Here is a 19060-nt window from a genome sequence, read left to right on the forward strand (position 1 = left end):
TGAACATTTAAAACGTATTTTTGTGAGTTGGTCAAAATTTAGCTTTTAATTTGAACAAACCCACTGCAGTCCTGTAACGTAGCCACCAACTAACTTTTTTCAAACATTTTTACTGGGCGTTTCTTTGCACATTGGGATATTTTAATAACACCTGCCTTGAACTGTGTGTATTAGAGAAACACCCGGAACACTGGTAATAAAGTAACTAAATGACGACCAGAACTGACTGCTACTGCAGACAAACTAATAACTGCAATAATAGGCAACGTTTTCCCAGCAGAATTTCTGGGCATCCAAACCTTTCCATGAAGCACAAGATATCTCTTTTTTTCTGCTCAATTTTTAAAAGTAAATACTTCCATTTGATTTGTTGAACAAAGTTGCTTGTTTGTTTATAATTAACATTAATGTCAATCGTAAGTGTTGATCAGTAAGTGAAAGAGAAATTGTCATTTTCAAGGATCACAGTTAAAAGCACTTGGTAAGGCAAGACATGAGAGTGACAAGATAGAGACCTTGGTGTTTTATATGTGAAGACCTAGTCTTCCGCTTGATCTACACAATACTAAAGGATGCGTTGGGGCATTGTATTCACACAAACAGAGGAAAGCAAATGAAAAGGTGCTTCCTAAACAAGGGATGTAAAGCTTTAAAAAGTGCATTATCACAAAGCTAAATCAGTTTCAAGTGTGCAATATCTGCAAAATGTAGAAATCTAATTACTACTTTCAAATGTTTAATTGAGTCGACATTGGATTTTGTATATTTGTTAATGCAGGAATATAATGAAATTAGAATCATTGAATATAATTAGTTAACCCTTTTAGTTGATTTATTTTACTGTTAACTGCATTGAAATTATATTAGTTGCATATTTAATGTTATAAAGGGTATAGAGGGCTTTGATATTTAGACACTTATTATTTATTGCATAAGATTTATTAAATGGAAAACCTGAAGTAAACAGATATAGTAAAGTGATATATCAAGGTTAAGTACCTAAGCTGTTTCAAAGGTCAAGTATGCAATCTGTAACAACTGCTGCTCGAATATATTTAATATGTAACAATAATTATATATTTGCTTACAGTCTTAGTTCCCATCCGCTTTGGTAAACTGTTTCCCAAATCTGTGGGGATCATTGCATTGGCAATGTGCATGTGCAGGTCTAAGCAGGGCATCTGCCTGGGCTCCTGCTATCACTTTAACCCCTGAGCTGCTGCTGCTCTGACGTCAGAGCCGCGGTAGAAGCTGGGACACAGGCTGAGTGCCGCGGGAAATTTTCCTTCTGAAACACCTGCAGAGTACAGCACCAAGCAGGACTGCAAGTAAATGGGAACGAGGTTTTTTCATGGTTCTCTTCGGACTTTATTCGCCTTCTAATAAAACAAAATGACTAACTGGTTCTACAGCACAGTGGAATAATGACACAAAAAGTCGCCATGCTCTCTTCATTACACAAGGGGATGAATCCGTTTGTAAAGTATATACAAGAGGATTTATGTGCATTTAAACCTGCAGAATTTATTGTCATTCAACCATTAGAAAATGCACCGTGAAAATAAAAATAAAACTTAGCACGTGAATTATGTGATTTTACTGAACCAAGATGTTTTTTTGATAATTTCTCTCCCTGGATTTCATAACTTAGAGGTTCTAAACATAATTTATCCTAAATATTACATGATGAGTGCAATCTAATTAAACAATTTTATGCATTGTTTTATTTTGATTTTGTTATCCTGTTTAGAACAACAATAATTCTGATATCATGATAGCCTAATTTAGGAACTATTTTACCTATCATGACATCGAGATTATATTCCAAATTAGATGTTTAATGAAGTCATCTATAATTGTAGTAATGTACTTTTATATTTACAGAATCGTGTTATAGTTCAGTACCTTATCAATCTGATATACTAATTGTATTTAAAAGGATAGATATGTAAAATAGGAACCGATTGCAATTTCTCAGGAATGTTGAGTTATACTGCAGTAACTTAGGAATCTTAAGTACTGTTTGTATTTAAAAGAATAGATATGTAAAATAGGAACAGACTGCAATTTGTCAGGAATGATAGCAGTAGGCCATTGAAATATATTAAACTATGATTTTCTTTTGTGACGTTAATCTGCGCGTGGATCACAAGTGATATATTAATTGTAGATAGCAATTTATATAACTATGGGACACTGAGATCGTAATAATGCTTGAGTTTACTCAACAATAAACTTCATTTTTTAGCAGGTTATATCAGTGTAGTATTTCAGATTATAAATTGGAATCACATCAAGTGTCGGAGGTATTTCAGTTACAACATTGACCTCACTGTGATTTGAACAAGTTTCCAAACCACCTGATAGTAAGAATTTTTTTTATTATTTCATTTAGGGATTTATTTTGCACCATAGAGAAATAGAAGATATATATTACAATAAATTAATTGCCATGTGTAGAAAATATTTACTAGAAAACCCCAGATAATTATGCACCGTTAAACATTATTGAAAATGTAAACATTAGGATTAGCATTTGATTTGATAAATTAGCCATTCCAGCAGTGTATTTTATGCAGAACTATTTAAAACAATAAATATATAAATTAATGGTTCGTTGGTTTACATATTAAAATATTCTTGATCTAATATCAACAATTACTTGTAATAATATATTAATTTTCATTAAATATACATGATTGATCATTAAAGTCCCTGCAGCAAATTGCAAACTTTTTGCACTCCTACGAGGCAAATTCAAAAGGTGGTTCGTTCTCAATGTTATTTACAAAAGATTTGCTATTTGATTTTCTGGGGTCTTCAGGAGTCCAGACTTTAGCCGTCCTGATGATATTTTGTTCTTTAAGCTGCTTCTCATCCGTCCACGACAGAGAGTGCCCTGCAAGAGGAGGCAAGCCGTAGTCTGGGTCATTTGGAGATGGCGATCCTAGAAGGAAAAAGCAAAACAATCGTAAATACACTTTACAAAATAACTAAACATTTGAAGACGTTGTCTAACAATATTATTTGTATTTTTGCAAAAAGTTGTAGCCAAAGGAATCATGTGATAATACATTACAACCGCAATTATAGCATTGACCTTATATTGGAGGATCTGATAATATGTCAGCAAATCTAGAAACCTGGTGCAGAATTAAAATGTCACTGTACTTACTTGCACCTCTATGGCAGATAATGACTTTTTTAGGTTGGATTGCAGGATCGTTGTTTGGATTTCTTAAAGGCATGTCAGATTGAACAAGTTCGGTTAAGAAGTTGATGTACCCGATGGCCAGTCGGAGGGTATCAACTTTTGAAAGTCGTTTTTCATAAGGTAGCGTTGGTATGTGAGTCCGGAGACCCTCAAATGCATCGTTAATAGACTGCATGCGTCTGCGCTCCCGGACATTTGCAGCCTGCCGAAGGTGCTGCATTTCAACTTCTGAGCGGATCCTCCTGCGTCTCTTTACAGCACCCTCGATTCCTTTAAGCTGCGGCGACACCTCTGAAGTGCTGTCGGGGCAGTCGAAAGAAAAGGGGGATGAAGACGACGTAAAAGACAGGATGCCCGAGTCACAGTGCTCGGCATTCTGCGCCAGCCTGCTCTCCTTGTAGTACTCGTTCATCTGGCTGCTCAGGAAATCCACGTCGTGCTCCAGGAACTCGTCTGCGTCCAGGTGATCCCTGGGCGACTGGTCTGTGAACAAGTCTTCATCGTCGAAGTAGGCGGCGGCAGAGAAGGTGTCGAGCCCGGCGAGCTGCTCGAGCACGGTATCCATGGTGTTGCCCAGTAACGGGAGCTGGGACCCGAGGAGGCGCCGCGCTCGTGAGTGACCCGCCAGGGCGGCACGCGAGGGCTCTTATAGTACACGGAGCGGCGCGTGCCGCCAGCCCGCCGCCGCAGCCAATCAGCGCGCGAGCTGGTGGGCAGCTCCTGCACCGTGTGCGAGGGGAGAGAGGGAGGGGGAGAGGAGGGAGGGAGGGAGGAGTGAGGGGGAGAGGAGGGAGGGGAGAGAGGGAGGGGGAGAGGAGGGAGGGAGGAGTGAGGGGGAGAGGAGGCAGGGGAGAGAGGGAGGGGGAGAGGAGGGAGGGGAGAGGGAGGGGGAGAGGAGGCAGGGGAGAGAGGGAGGGGAGAGGAGGGAGGGAGGGAGGAGTGAGGGGGAGAGGAGGGAGGGGAGAGAGGGAGGGGGAGAGGAGGGAGGGAGGGAGGAGTGAGGGGGAGAGGAGGGAGGGGAGAGGGAGGGGGAGAGGGGGGAGAGGAGGCAGGGGAGAGAGGGAGGGGGAGAGGAGGGAGGGAGGAAAGAGGGGAGAGGAGGGAGGGAGGGAGGAGTGAGGGAGGAGTGAGGGGGATAGGAAGGAGGGAGGGAGGAAAGAGGGAGAGAGGAGGGAGGGAAGGAGAGAGGAGTGAGGGAGGGAGGAGTGAGGAGAGGAGGGAGGGAGGGAGAGAGTGAGGGGAGAGGAGGGTGAGGGAGGGAGGAGTGAGGGAGGAGTGAGGGAGGGAGGAGGGGGAGAGGGAGCGAGGGGAGAGTCAGTTGGAGAGGAGTGAGGGAGAATGGAGGAGTGAGGGAGTGAGGGAGAGAGGAGTGAGGGAGAGAGGGGTGAGGGAGAGAGGAGGGAGAGAGAGAGGAGTGAGGGGAGAGGGACGGAGCAAGAGGAATGAAGGAGGAAGGAGTAAGGGAGAGGATTGAGGGAGAGATGAGTGAGGGAGTGAGGAAGAGAGGAAGGGAGGAGAGGAAGGGTGAGGGAGAGAGGAGGAGTGAGGGAGGGAGGAGTGAGGAGGAGAGGAGAGAGGGAGAGAATGAGAGGAGAGGAGGGGAATGAGAGGAATGAGGGAGAAAGGAGTGAGGGCGAGAGGAGGAGGGAGAAAGAGAGGAGGAGGTGGGGAGAGTAGGAGTGAGGGAGTGGGGAGTGGAGGAGGGAGAGAGGAGAACAGGAAAGAAGAGGAGGAGGGAGAGAGGAGTGAGAGAGAGGACAGGGTGAAGGAGGGAGTGAGAAAAGGGGGAGGGAGAAAGGAGAGGGAAAGAGGTAGATGAGTGAGGGAAGGAAGAGGGCGTGAAGGAGGGAGGAGAGGGCAAGGGAGTGGGAAGCAGGGAGAGTGGAGGGAGGGAGAGATGTGGGAGGAGTGTTGGAGGGAGAGATGGAGGAGTGAGTGAAGAAAAAACGTGAAGGTGTGGGAGAAGCAAAGAGGGGAGCAGGGAAACCAGAGGAATAGGGAGATGAAGGAAAGCAGAAAGGTTCATGAAATGGAGCAGGCCAGGAAGGAGAGTGGGAAATGGAGGGAGCATGGAAAAAGGAACAAGAAAACCTCGGAGAGAAGGTAGAGAGAAGTGAGGGAGAGAGAAGATTTTTGGATGAACAGAGGAAAGGAAAGAGCAAGGGAGGTTTAAAAGTGAGTGGGAAGGGCAAACGTGAGGGAGAAGACGGAGGGAGGTAGGGAAGTTGAAGGAGGAAAGGGAAGTGTGACAGAGGGCAAGAGGACAGATACTGATGCAGGAATGGGGGAGTGAAGGAGGAGGAAAGAGGGGAGTGGGGAGGGAGAGAACGATGGAAGGGAAGGAGTGAGGAAGTTTTGGGATCAAATGGGGAGAGTGTGAGGGAAGAGCAAGGCCAAAGTGAGAGGGTAAAGGGAGATAGGTGCCAGGGAGAGGTACATGTGAGAGAGAGGAAAATAAGAGTGCGAGAAAGAGGTGGTGAGGAAGAAAAAAGTAGAGCAGAGTGTGTGACAAGGTAGGAAGATGGATACGAGGGAGAGTAAACAAGGAGGAGAGTGAGTTAGGGAATTGTGAAAGATGAAGGGACAGAGAATGATAAGAGTGATGGAAGAGGATGAAGAGTCCTAAGCACGGAGAGATAAGTGATGGAGGATTGAGTTAAAGAGGGAAGAACGGAGAAAGAGCCAGGGAAAAGATGAGGGGAAATAGAGGGAGAGAGATGGGAGGATTGAATAAGATAGTGAGGAAGGGGGGGAATGAAGATGAAGGAATGGAGAAATAAGTGAGGGAAGAGGGATAGGAGAGAGAGTGAGAGGGACAGAGGTGCGAATGAGTGACTAAGAATGAGGAGCTAGTAGGAGATGAGTGAGGAAGAGATGGGCGGAGGGATGAGAGTAAAAGAAAGGAATGAGTGAGGACAAGGATAGGGGTAGAGATGGGAGGTGGGGGAGAGAGTATCAGATGTGAGTGGGTGAAGGAGCAAGGAAGAAGGGAAAGAGAAGGGAGGAAAGAAGAGGATGAAAAGAAAATCAGTTGGGAGGCGATAAAGGGAGGACAAAATGAGGTTGGGAAAGAGGAATAAGGGGAAAGCAGAAATGAGTATGAGAGAGAGATGTGAAGTAGGGTGGAGTTAGTGGGAGGTTAAGTAGAAGGAGGAAGGGAGAGATAGGAAAGTGGGACAGGTAAAGAGGGATTATAGAAAAGGGGAGAGGGAGCAATTGTTGGAGGGGAGGGGAGTAAGATGGGAGGGATATAGGGTAAGAATTGGGAAGAAAAGATGGGACAGAGTGAGGAAAACAGAAGATGGGGAAGGTAGAATAAGGAGGACGGAGAGAGGTTGCACTGTGGGAAAGATACTGAGGATAACATTGAAATAGAAGGAGGGAGTGATACACATGGGTGGAATGGGAGAGAGATAAAGGAGAGAGGGTGGGAAATCTGGTTGGAGAGGAGAACAGTAGATGGGGAGAAGGAGGGAGATAAAGAGGAAACATAAAGAGAGAGAAAGAAGTAGATGAGATGGATAGAAAGTAATAGGGAGGGCGATGGAGATAGTGTAGAAAAGAAGGTAGCATAGAAGAATAGTGAACATAAGAAGAAGGGACAAGGAGAAAGAGAGGGACACAGGTGCATCAGAGAGATAACGGGGAAGTTAGGAAGGGAAGCTGCCAGCTAAAGAAAGTGACTGAGGATGAGGAACTGTGAGAAGAAAGTGAATGAAAGATGAGGTGACAGGGAGTGAGACAATGGGGATGATAAAGAAAGATGTTTTTTGTGGGTTGTTTGAGAGGGAAAGATAGAGTAACAGAAGGTTTTCTTTATTCATTCAAGGGATGTGGGTTTCACAGGCTGAGCCAACATTTAATTGCCAATACCTAATTGCCCTTGAGAAGGTGGTGGTGAGCTGTCTTCTTGATAGGTTGATAAGGGGAGGCAGAGATAAAGTGGGGATGAGAGAGAAAGGTACAAAGCAGTAAATGGATAGAAGTTGGATAGAATCAGAATTGTTATGACACAGGAGCAACTCATTTGCCTGTCATGTTTATGCCAGTTCCTTGTAGAGATAGAGAGGGAAGGTAACAGAGAAAGACCGAGCAGGAGTGAAAGTGAAGACATAGGGTGACTGAAGACAACTCCTGCACTATCTTTACTTTTACTGGCTGCTTCAGTGACTTCTAAAACCGAATGAGCTGCAACACCTTAAAAACATAGAACAGTACAGCACAGGAACAGGACCTTCGGTCCACAATGTCTGTGCCAAATTAAATTAATCTTATCTGCTTGCACATGGTCTATATCCCTGTGTAAATGTTAAACATTGCAGTCATCTCTTCTTCCACCACCTCCCCTGGTAGTGCATTCCAGGCACCTACCATTCTCTGTGTAAAAAAAAACTTACCTCATAAATCTCCTTTAAACTTTCCTCTTCTCACCTTAAAGCGACATGCTCTAGTATTTGACATTTCCACACTGGAAAAAAGACAATCTAACCTATCTATACCGCTCATAATTTTATATATTCTATCAGGTTTCCCCTCAGCCTCTATCAGGTCTCCCCTACTCTCCCCAGAGAAAAGAATCCAAGTTTGTCCAACCTCTCCTTATAGCTAATACTCTCTAGTCCAGGCAACATCCTGGTGAACCTCTTCAGCACCATCTCCAAAGCCTCCACACTCTTCGTCTAATGTGGCGACCTGAACTGCACACAATACTCCAAATACTTAAATCATGGGAGGCACAGATAGGATAAATGCACACAGTCTTTTTCCATAGACACATACCACTGGGAACAACAACATCATCCTGGTTGGTGTACCTTCATAAAAAGCGGTACTTGCTCATATAATGAAGCTAGAATGAAGGAAGCAAAGAGGAAAAGAGAATTTTGAAAATCAAGAATCCCTGATGCTACAGCATCCCTAATTCCTTGTCACCTGTGTCAAAGGGACTTCAGAGCCCAGATTGGTCTAATCAGCCATCTCCATTCACAACACAACACTATAGACTAGATGCCATGGTCTTACTCGAGAACGAGTGACAAAGAACAACAACAACTCAATGCCCCAATCAATGAAGGCAAGCATACCACACGCCTTCTTTCCACCCTATCCATGTGTTGCCACTTATGGGGAGCTATGGACTTGCATCCCAAGATCCCTCTGTACATCAGTGCTCCTAAGGATCCTGCCCTTTATACTTTCTTCTTACATTTGACCTCCCAAAGTTCAACACCTCACACTTGTCCAGATTAAACTCCATCTGCCATTTCTTCACCCATATTTCCTTCTAATTAAACACCAAGAAAATCAAAGCCAGTGTTTTCCACCAAGCACAAAGTCTGTTCTCTTGCTACCATTCCATTACTTAAACACCATAGCTCCCTCCCTTGAAATTTCCCTTCCATCAATCCATTCCCCACCACCAATCACTGCCTTAAAAGAGTCATAAAGCACAGAAATCGGCCCTTCGGTCCACCACATCCATGCTAACCTTTTTTCCCATCTACCCTACTCCCATTTACCAATATCCTTCTACCTCTTGCCTATTTAAGTGTCTGTCTGAACACTTAAACACCATAGTAAATTGCACCTGATTCCACTACTTCCTCTCGCAACCTGTTCCAGGTATCAATCACTCTACCACTCTCTGTAAAAAAACTTACCCCTCAGACCCCCTTTAAAACTCCAACCTCTCACCTTAACCCTATGCCCTCTTGTTTTTGAAAGCCTTATCATAGGAAAAAGATTTTGAGCATCTACTCTATCTATGCATCTCCTAATCTTATATACTTCTATCAAGTCACCCCTCAGCCTCCTTCTCTCCAGGGAAGACAAGCCCAACCTATCCAATTGCTCCCCATTACTAAACTCCTCTAATCCTGGCAACATCCTGGTGAATCTCCTCTGCACTCTCTCCAAACTCCTATAGTGTGGCGATCAGAACTGCACACAATACTGCAAGTTTGGCCTGTTGCAACACCATGTCCTAACTGTTATACTCTATGCCCTAGCCAATAAAGGCAAGCATGACATATACCTTCTCCACAATCTGTGTTTCCACTTTCAGAGAGCTAACTATGGACTTGGACCCATTGGTCTTTCTGTTCATCAACATTCCTTAGTGCCCTACTATTTACTGTATATGTCCTACCACTGTTTGACTTCCCAAAATGCATCATCTCGCACTTGTTGGGACTAAGTTTCATGTGCCAATGCTCCCCCCTTTTTATCTGATTTTTTTTCCTGCTGTAGCCTTAGACAATTTTCCTCGCTATCTGCAACACCACTAATTTCCATGTCATTCACAGACTTATTAATCATCCCTCCTACATTGGTATCCAAGTCATTAATACACATCACGAACAGTAAAGATCCCAGCACTGATCCCTACAGTAGACCACCGATCATTGACTTCCAATCAGAAAAACAACCTTCTACTACTACCTTCTGCCTTCTATCGCCAGGTAAATTTTGGATCTAATTACACAGCTTGCCTTGGATCCGCTAAGTATTAACCTCTTTACCAACCTACCATGCAGGACCTTGTCAAATACCTTACTAAAGGTTCATACAGACAACATCTACCACCCCGCCTTCATCAATCTCCTTTGTTACCTCCTCAAAAAACTCAGTCAAATTAGTAAGACAACATTTTCCTTGCACGAACTCATGCTGACTATCCCTCTGCCTTTCCAAATGTACATAAATCCTGTCACTTTGAATTTTCTCCACTGGCAAAAGGCCCACCAGCCTATAGTTACATAACCTAGCCCTGTTGCCCTACTTAAATAAAGATACAACATTAGCTCTCCTCCAAACTTCAGGTACCTCACCTGTGGCTAATGAAGATGGAAAAATCTCTGTCAGTGCCCCAGCAATCTCCTCACTTGTTTGCCATAGCATTATGGGATAGATTTCATCCGGCCCAGGCGGTTTATCCACCCTTATGCGTTCAACACCTCCACCTTCTTAATACTGACATACTATAGACTATCAATATAGCCCTCCCTGAACTCACTATCCTCCACATCCTTCTCCTTGATAAATACAGATGAGAAGTATTAATTTAGAGCCTGACCCACATCCTCTGGCACCACATCCTAAGAGTACCCACTTGACTTAGGGTTCTCCTTAATCTTACATGCCAAGAAGACTTCATGGCCTCTTTTTATCCTTTCTTTTCTAAACATTCTCCTGCACCCTCTACATTCCTTAAAGGTCTCATTTGATTGTAGTCTTAGGTTCAGACCTTTTGCAACCCTAACATCCTACTTGATCCTGCCCTGAGATTTCAATGTCATATCCACTCCATCACAATAACTTGCATAACATCAGCTGCTTCTGTCCTGGCTTTTGCTTATATGTGGATTAAACTTTCACTCATATCTACGTTCTCTCCAGGCTAGCTTCTAATATTCTATCTGCCAGCATTCCATCTTTCACATGCCATAAATTGAAGCTCATCTAAAGGACATGCCAGCCGTGTCCTCTATATATCCTGTCTTCCAGAATATATCTTCCTTTCATTTTGTTATCCATCACTTTTCATTTTCTACATCCAAATCCCATACATCCATCAGCCCTATACTTGCTCAGATATTTGCTCCTGGTCAACCAAAACCTTGATTTTAAAATTTTCATTCTTCAAACACACCATGATTGTGACATTCCCCATCTTTACAACCCCCAGCCCTACAGCCCTCTGGGAAATTTGAATTCGTCCAACTTTAGCTTTTCCTTTTCCCCATTTTTGCTGTGCCATTGAGACTTTCATAGTAGAAATTCCTTCCTAAACAACTCTTCCTTTCCAATCTCTTTTATCCTTTATGATGTTCTTTAAAATCTACCTCTTCGATCAAGTTTTCAGTCTTAATATTGCTTTGGAGCTACAAACAGTCTGCTGAACAAACTCAGTAGGTCAAGCAGTATGTATGGGGAAAAGGAATTGTTGATGTTTCGGGTTGAAACTATCAGAACTTGTGTCTCTAATATCACTTTGCTTGTGTCAAGTATAATGTGTGTATGATCCCTTGATGCAGTGGGGGACATTTTATTACATTTGCTATATAATTTCCTGTTAATTTAATGCAAATTAAAGTATTCCAATTTCCATTGTTGAAGCTTTCACTTAGACCTTATTGTATTATGCTTAGTTTTGGTTCCTTTGCCAGTGGGTGTTGAGTTTTTGAAAATATTAGTGGAAAGCCATAACATTGATTTCTACCCTAATTCACCTCTGGCTTGAAATTGAAAAACCTGTTTAAGCATATTAAAGAGTTGCTTTGTGATGGGCTAATGAACACTTCAAGGGCCTGCTGCAAGGCATCATGTATTACCCAATAGAACTTACACAACAATAGGCCTTTACTTTGCACTCTCCACAATTGTGATGTTGTCAAACTGAGGAAGTTTGGTGGGGGCAGGGTATTGGAATGGAGGGATTGCATAGGGGAAAGGGCCAGAGAGCAGCCAACTGGGATCTGTAGACAGAGGAATCAGGGTCAAATCCATAGGTAGGGAGTTAGAGATTGGGGTGTTTGATAGAGGGATAAGGCAAATTGGTAAAAAAGGTCAGCCAGAAATGTTGGCAGAGGGTTCTAGAAGAGGGTTGGTAGGGGATTGCTGCCAGGGGTGTTGTAGCCAGGTTTGACAGCAGGGAGGGGAAGAATAGTCAACTGATTGAAGGTCAAATGGTTTGTGTTAGGCTTACAAACTGGGGAGATGGGGTGCTGAGTAAAAGTTTGATGACCACAACACTTAGACGGAACCAACCTGAGGTTTTCAGGTGCTGAACTCCATGGACACGGAGCTATTTAGGCAGGACTCTTTAAAGAATTCTCATAAGCACAATGAAGAGCTGATTCTACAGCACTTGCTTATGGATAATACAGGCCATGCATGAGAGGATAAGGTTCCTGGAGGTGACATCTAGGTGTGCATGTCCGAGCTTCTTTGTGCATTAGCATATCAGAAACACAGAGGACTCTAAAGGATTTGTTCCACTTCAAGGAATTTCCAGATTTTCCATTAAATTCTATTTTTCACTGAAGTTGAATCAGATGGTGCACAAAAATGTATTGCTGCTTTATCCAGTTTCTACCTAGATGGACGTGAAATGTTGTGTCTGCTCACTTTAGACAATCTAGTCAGGGAGTCAACGTAGAAACAGGCCCTTCCTTGCTGACCACCAGGTACCAATCTATACTATTTCCATTTATCAGCACTTGGTCCATGGCCTTCTATGCCGTGACAATCTAAGTGCTCATCTGGATACTTCTTAAATGCTGAGAGAGTACCTGCCTCCACCACCCACTCAGGCAGTGTGTTCTAGCTTCCAACCACCTCTGGGTGAGAAAGTTCTTTCCCAGATCCCTGTAAATTTCTTAAACCTTATCCTATGGGGAAAAGTTTCCAACTATCTCAACTTTGTATGCCTCTATCAGGTTCCCACTCAACCTTTTTCACTCCAAAGAAAACAAACCCAGCCTATCCAGTCTCTCCACATAACTCAAATGCTTCATCCCAGGCAACATCGTGATGAATATCATCTGCACCATCTCCAATGCAATCACACCTTCCCTTTTATGTGGCGATCAGCTGTGGTCTAACCAATGTTTTAAATATTAAACAATAGACCAATTTAATCAAAAAGGTTTACAAAATAGCATAAGAATTAGACCATATTTATAGGAATTGGATGGTTAATAGGTAATGCAAAGGCAGAATCATGTTAGATGTTAGGAACTTCCTAGAGAATTATGGACCTGTACATAAGCTGTCAGCTCAAATGGAGAACACTGATTCAATGTTCTTACAAAAGGTCATCAAACTGAGATGTCAACTCTGCTCCTGTCCCCAAAAATGCAGCCTGATCTATAGAGTATTTCCAACAAATTCAGTTTTTCTTTCAGATTTTCAGTCTGTGTTACTTTGTTTTCAGACTGATTCTGTGTATTCATTTTAGAATGGTGTCTGGCACATTTGGACATGCTTGCAGCAGAGATGGAAATGACCTTGATGAAGAGGTAGGTACCCTGCACAAATCAACTAAATGGGTGATTTTCTAGATTTCTTTCCCAATTGACATGGAATCTAATCTATTTTTACAGGAGACAGTACTTCTTTGAGTCAATAGGAAATGTCTGTATCATGAAGTATAAATCATTACAACAATGTGAGACAGGCCTGTCAGGCCAGCTGTTCGACTAATTATTTCAAGGCCATTTTTGTTACCAAATTAAGCATGTTTGTCTGTAGGTAATTGCTCTCATTACTCTTTAAGTTAGAACTATTTCAATCTTTTTATTAATTTAAGGAAGTGGTATACAATTTTTTTGTGAAGAGGGTCAGATTTACAATCCAAACCACTTCCAAGGTCTACTCACAAGAAAGGTGCTTTATTTTAATTGTACATAACCAAATACTGATAGCTTCTGCATAAATCCCATAGTTCTCACTGCTCCCTCACATGTCTTCACTGTTACTACCCATTCACTGCCCCAGTCATTTCTGCCTTGCTGGACCATTTACCATAACTCTGGTGCTCTATTCCACCTGTGTCCTATTTTATAGTCATGGAGCCTTTCTCGCCAATAGAGTTAATCTTGGTCTACAGCTGGATATGGATCTGAAACTCTATTTGGGCCCAGCATTTTGAACTAGGTCCCACTTGGTCCCCAGGTGTTCTGTGTCTCCTGACCTGTATTCAGTCAGGACACCAATACAGGAAGGCCTCAAGACCTGGTCTGGGGAGGGCCCTGAAGCTCAGCATAAAGTGCTCCCCAGGCACCTGGGTCTTGCTTCAGGTGCACCCTGAGGATGGCTCCCTGGAACCTGACAGATTCTGGGGGAATCAAGTCCTACCTTTCATCTTCAGACACAGCATTCTCCTGGTCTTCACATGCTTATTCTGATGATATCACAGAGCTCTTTCTAAGGAATTGGAGCTGTCCTGAGGATTCCTGGGGATTGCTAACAAGCCTAACGATGGCAAGATGAGACTGAACTGGGGGCGTGAGGATAGTGAGTGCAGGCTAGACAGATCCACCCTTTTTAAAATGGAAGTAGCCCAAGGGCTGTGTTACAGCACCAGCGACCCGGGTTCAATTCCCGCCGCTGTCTGTAAGGAGTTTGTACATCCTCCCCGTGTCTGCGTGGGTTTCCATAGAACCATAGAACCATAGAACCATACAGCACAAAACAGGCCCTTCAGCCCACCATGTTGTGCCGTCCATCAAACCACCCTCACACTACCTAACCCCTTCCTCCCGCATATCCCCCCATCCCACACTCCTCCGTATGCCTATCCAACAAGATCTTGAATATGTCCAATGTATCTGCCTCCACCACCACCCCAGGCAGTGCATTCCATGCACCAACCACTCTCTGGGTGAAAAACCTCCCCCTGACATCTCCCCTGAACCTCCCACCCATAACCTTAAAGCCATGCCCTCTCGTCTTGAGCATTGGTGCCCTGGGAAGGAGGCACTGACTGTCTCCCCTATCTATTCCTCTCAGTATTTTATATACCTTTATCATGTCTCCGCTCATCCTCCTCCCTTCCAGTGAATAAAGCCCTAGCACCTTAAGCCTCTCCTCATATTCAATACCCTCTAATCCAGGCAGCATCCTGGTAAATCTCCTCTGCACCCTCCCCAACGCCTCCACATCCTTCCTATAATGAGGTGACCAGAACTGAACACAGTACTCCAAGTGTGGCCTAACTAGAGTTTTGTAAAGCTGCATCATCACCTCGCAGCTCTTAAACTCAATCCCGCGACTTATGAAAGCCAACATCCCATTGGCCTTCTTAACTGCTCTTTCCACCTGTGAGGCAACTTTCAATGAACTGTGAATATGAACCCCCAGATCCCTCTGCTCCTCCACACTGCCAAGTACTTTGCCATTTACTCAGTACTCTGCCCTGGAGTTTGTCCTTCCAAAGTGTACCACCTCACACTTCTCCAGATTGAACTCCATCTGCCACTTGTCAGCCCAGCTCTGCATCCTATCAATATCCCTCTGTAAGCTCCGACAGCCCTCCACACTATCCACAACACTGCCTATCTTAGTGTCATCCGCAAACTTACTAACCCAGCCCTCCATCCCCTCATCTAAGTCATCTATAAATATCACAAAAAGTAGAGGTCCCAGAACCGATCCCTGCGGGACACCACTAGTCACTGCCTTCCAATCAGAGGGCACTCCTTCCACCACAACCCTCTGCTTTCTACATGCAAGGCAATTCCTAATCCACACAGCCAAGCTTCCTTGGATCCCTTGGCCTCTGACCTTCTGAAGAAGCCTACCATGAGGAACCTTATCAAACGCCTTACTAAAATCCATGTAAACCACATCCACCGCACTGCCCTCATCAATCTTCCTGGTCACCTCCTCAAAGAACTCTATCAGGCTTGTGAGGCAAGATCTTCCCTTCGCAAAGCCATGCTGGCTGTCCCTAATCAGTCCATGATTCTCTAGGTGTTCATAAATCCTATCCCTTAGAATCCTTTCTAACAGCTTACCCACCACAGACGTGAGACTCACTGGTCTATAATTCCCTGGCCTATCCCTATTACCTTTTTTGAACAAGGGGACAACATTCGCAACCCTCCAATCCTCTGGCACCATCCCCGTGGACAATGAGGACTCAAAGATCCTTACCAGTGGTTCAACAATCTCCTCCCCAGCCTCTCGAAGCAGCCTGGGGAAAATCCCGTCAGGCCCCGGAGATTTATCTGTCTTAATATTATTTAACAACTTCAACACATCCTCTCTCTTGATATCTACAACCTCGAGAACATTACCCCTACCAGCACTCCCTTCCGCGTCATCAAGACCCCTCTCCCTGGTGAATACCGAAGAGAAGTACTCATTGAGAACTTCTCCCACTTCCCCCGCCTCCAGGCAAATTCTCCCACCTTTGTCCTTAATCGGACCTACCTTTACCCTAGCCATCCTTCTACCCTTCACGTACTTGAAAAAGGCCTTGGGATTTTCCTTAACCCTACTAGCCAATGCCTTTTCATGTCCCCTTCTAGCTCTCCTCAGCCCCTTCTTAAGTTCCTTCCTCGCTACCCTATATTCCTCACGGGCCCTGTCTGAACCTTGCTGCCTATACCTCATGTACACTACCTTCTTCTCCCTAACAAGTCGTTCCACCTCTCTCGTCACCCACGGTTCCTTCACCCTGCCATTCCTTCTCTGCCTCACCGGGACATATTTATCCCTAACATCCTGCATAAGATCCCCGAACATCGACCACATCTCCATGGTACATTTTCCTTCAAAAAGGACATCCCAATTTACACTCCCAAGTTCTCTCCTTATAGCCTCATAGTTCGCCCTCCCCCAATTAAAAATCCTCTTGTCCTCTCTGCACCTGTCCCTGTCCATGACAATTTTAAAGGTTATGGAGCAATGGTCACCGTCCCCCAAATGCTCACCCACCAATAGATCCTTCACCTGTCCCGGTTCATTTCCTAAAACTAGATCTAACATGGCATTCCCTCTAGTCGGCCTGTCAACATACTGCATCAGGAATCCCTCCTGGACACATTTAACAAATTCTGTCCCATCTAAACCTTTGGCACTAAGCAGGTTCCAGTCTATATTTGGGAAGTTGAAGTCTCCCATTTCCTCTGGGTGCTCCGGTTTCCTCCGACATTCCAAAGACATACAGGTTAGGAAGTTGTGGGCATGCTATGCTGGCGCCAGAAGCGTGGTGACACTTGCGGGCTGCCCCCCAGAACACTCTATGCAAAAGATGCATTTCACTGTGTGTTTCAATGTACACCTGACTAATAAAGATATCCTATTCTATCCTATCCACTGGGAACTTGACCCATCCAAATTCAGATGCCATCCATCCCAGCAACTCCTGGCATAATATTAAGGCCCGAGTCACATGAACAAAATCTCCATCTCTGTGGCATGAGTCTTTCTTTCTCCTATCCATCCAAGATCCTTAAATCTGTGGTAAAAGTCATCCTCAAATTGAGGGATTGCCACTGTCGATAATAATACATGACTTTCTCCATCCACAGACCGGTATGTTTCATGGTCTATTTATAAACTGTACAGGACAGGTTATGATGTATTTGTTTTTGTATCTTTAATACTATGAACAGTAGATAAAAGGTAGAGATAGCAAAGTAGATGATCAGAGGCATAGAAGTAAAGAGAAAGAGAAGGAGCATTTGGATGAGATAATCACAGATAGAGAAATAGAGAAAGAGAGAGAAGGAGAAATATTGAGATGAAGAGGGAAAGAAAGAAAGTGAAAAAAGGACAGAAGTGAAGAAATAAGCAGGAAGACTAAAACAAATGGAGAAAGAAAAATTAAAAGGTTCAGGAATGGACATAGAAAGACAGTCATGAAAGGTGACAAAAAGAACAGCAAAGACAGAGAAAGAGGAATTTAAAGAACTAGCAGTGCCAAAAGAGTAAGGCAGCAGGCAGATCATTATCAATTGTGGATATAGTGAGGGAGAAATGAGATGGAAGGAGGGAAATAGGGAGAAAGAAAGGAGACAAAATATGATGGAGATAGAGAGGTTAACAGTTAATAAGAAGGAGACACAAGAGACTGCAGATGCTGGAACTTAGAGCAAAAAACAAACTGCTGGAAGAACTCCCTGGGACGAGCGTCATCTCTGGGGGGAGAGGAACTGTTGGTATTTCAGGTCAAAACCCTGCATCAGGACTGAGAGTGGAGAGAGAGGGGGGGCAGTATAAAGAGGAGAGGGGGAGTGGTGACATAGTGGCCAGTAGGTCATTGGTGAACCAAGGACGGGTGAAGAATGTTGGGTAGAAGGAGCAGGGTAGGGGAGCTGGGAGACAGAGGCGCGTGTGTGAGAAGCAGGGGCACAAAGGCTGCAAGTGCTGGAATCTGATATGTAAGGAAGGCAGATAGAACCAGATGGGTAGGGAATCTGGTGGGTGAGGTGTGAGGGGAAAGGGATGAAAATTGATGATGGGCGGGGGTGGTATGGAAAAGGAAACAAAAATGGGAGGACTGGAGCTGAACCAGAAGGAGAGAGAAAGGGGGAAACCCAGGAGGTAAGGATTACCTGAAACTGGAAAATTCAGTGTTCATACCAGTGGATTGTAGACCACTCAGAATCTGAATCAAGTTTATTATCACTGACTTATATGATGTGAAATTTGTTGTTTTGTGGCAGCAGTACAGCACAAAGACATGAAATCATGATAAATCACAAAATAAACAAACAAACAAACAAACAAATAAATAAATGAATGAATGAATGAATGAATAGTGCAAAAAAAAAGGAATAACGAAATAGTGCTTATGGACCGTTCAGAAATCTGGTGGCAGAGGAGAAGGAGCTGTTCCTAAACCACTGAGTGTGGGTCTTCAGGGTCCTGTACCTCCTCCTCAATGGTAATAACAAGAAGGGGCATGTCCTGGATGGTGAGGGTCCTTAGTGATAGATTACCGCCCTCTTGAGGCATCGCCTCTTGAAGATGTCCTCGATGGTGGGGAGAGTTATGCTCAGGCAGAATACAAGGTGTTGTTCTTCTAGGTTAATAAGGGTATGTTTCTGGGACACTAAGATTTTATTGTTTAGGATCCTTAGCCATGGCAGCCACTTCTGTACCCTTTGTTCCCTTCCAGTTTTCTTCCTGATCCTGCTGATTATCACCTATTGCCATTTCTCATCCAATGAATCAGCACTCCTCAGTGCTGAAAACCCATCAAATCCTGTACCATGAATTTCCTGGGCTTTAACATCCGTGAGAAAATTAACCAGACCAGTTATTACCTTCTGAAAGGCAATTAAGGAAGGCAATAAAAACTGACAGTTCTAATGGGATGATAATCCTGTG

At 43.9% G+C, this 19060-nt stretch overlaps 1 protein-coding gene across 1 annotated transcript; it reads right to left on the reverse strand.

The window, feature by feature from the left end:
* Positions 1–2638: 2638 nt before the first annotated feature.
* ptf1a (pancreas associated transcription factor 1a) lies at positions 2639–3779 on the reverse strand. Its single transcript, XM_052016711.1, has 2 exons — positions 3176–3779; positions 2639–2947 (listed from the first exon to the last, which is right to left on the reverse strand). Exons 1-2 carry the CDS (start codon positions 3777–3779, stop codon positions 2745–2747), a joined length of 807 nt encoding a protein of 268 aa, XP_051872671.1. The 3' UTR covers positions 2639–2744.
* Between the last annotated feature and the right edge of the window lie 15281 nt (positions 3780–19060).

The sequence above is a fragment of the Pristis pectinata genome, chromosome 5 (assembly GCF_009764475.1).
Source record: "Pristis pectinata isolate sPriPec2 chromosome 5, sPriPec2.1.pri, whole genome shotgun sequence".
Lineage (NCBI taxonomy): Eukaryota > Metazoa > Chordata > Chondrichthyes > Rhinopristiformes > Pristidae > Pristis > Pristis pectinata.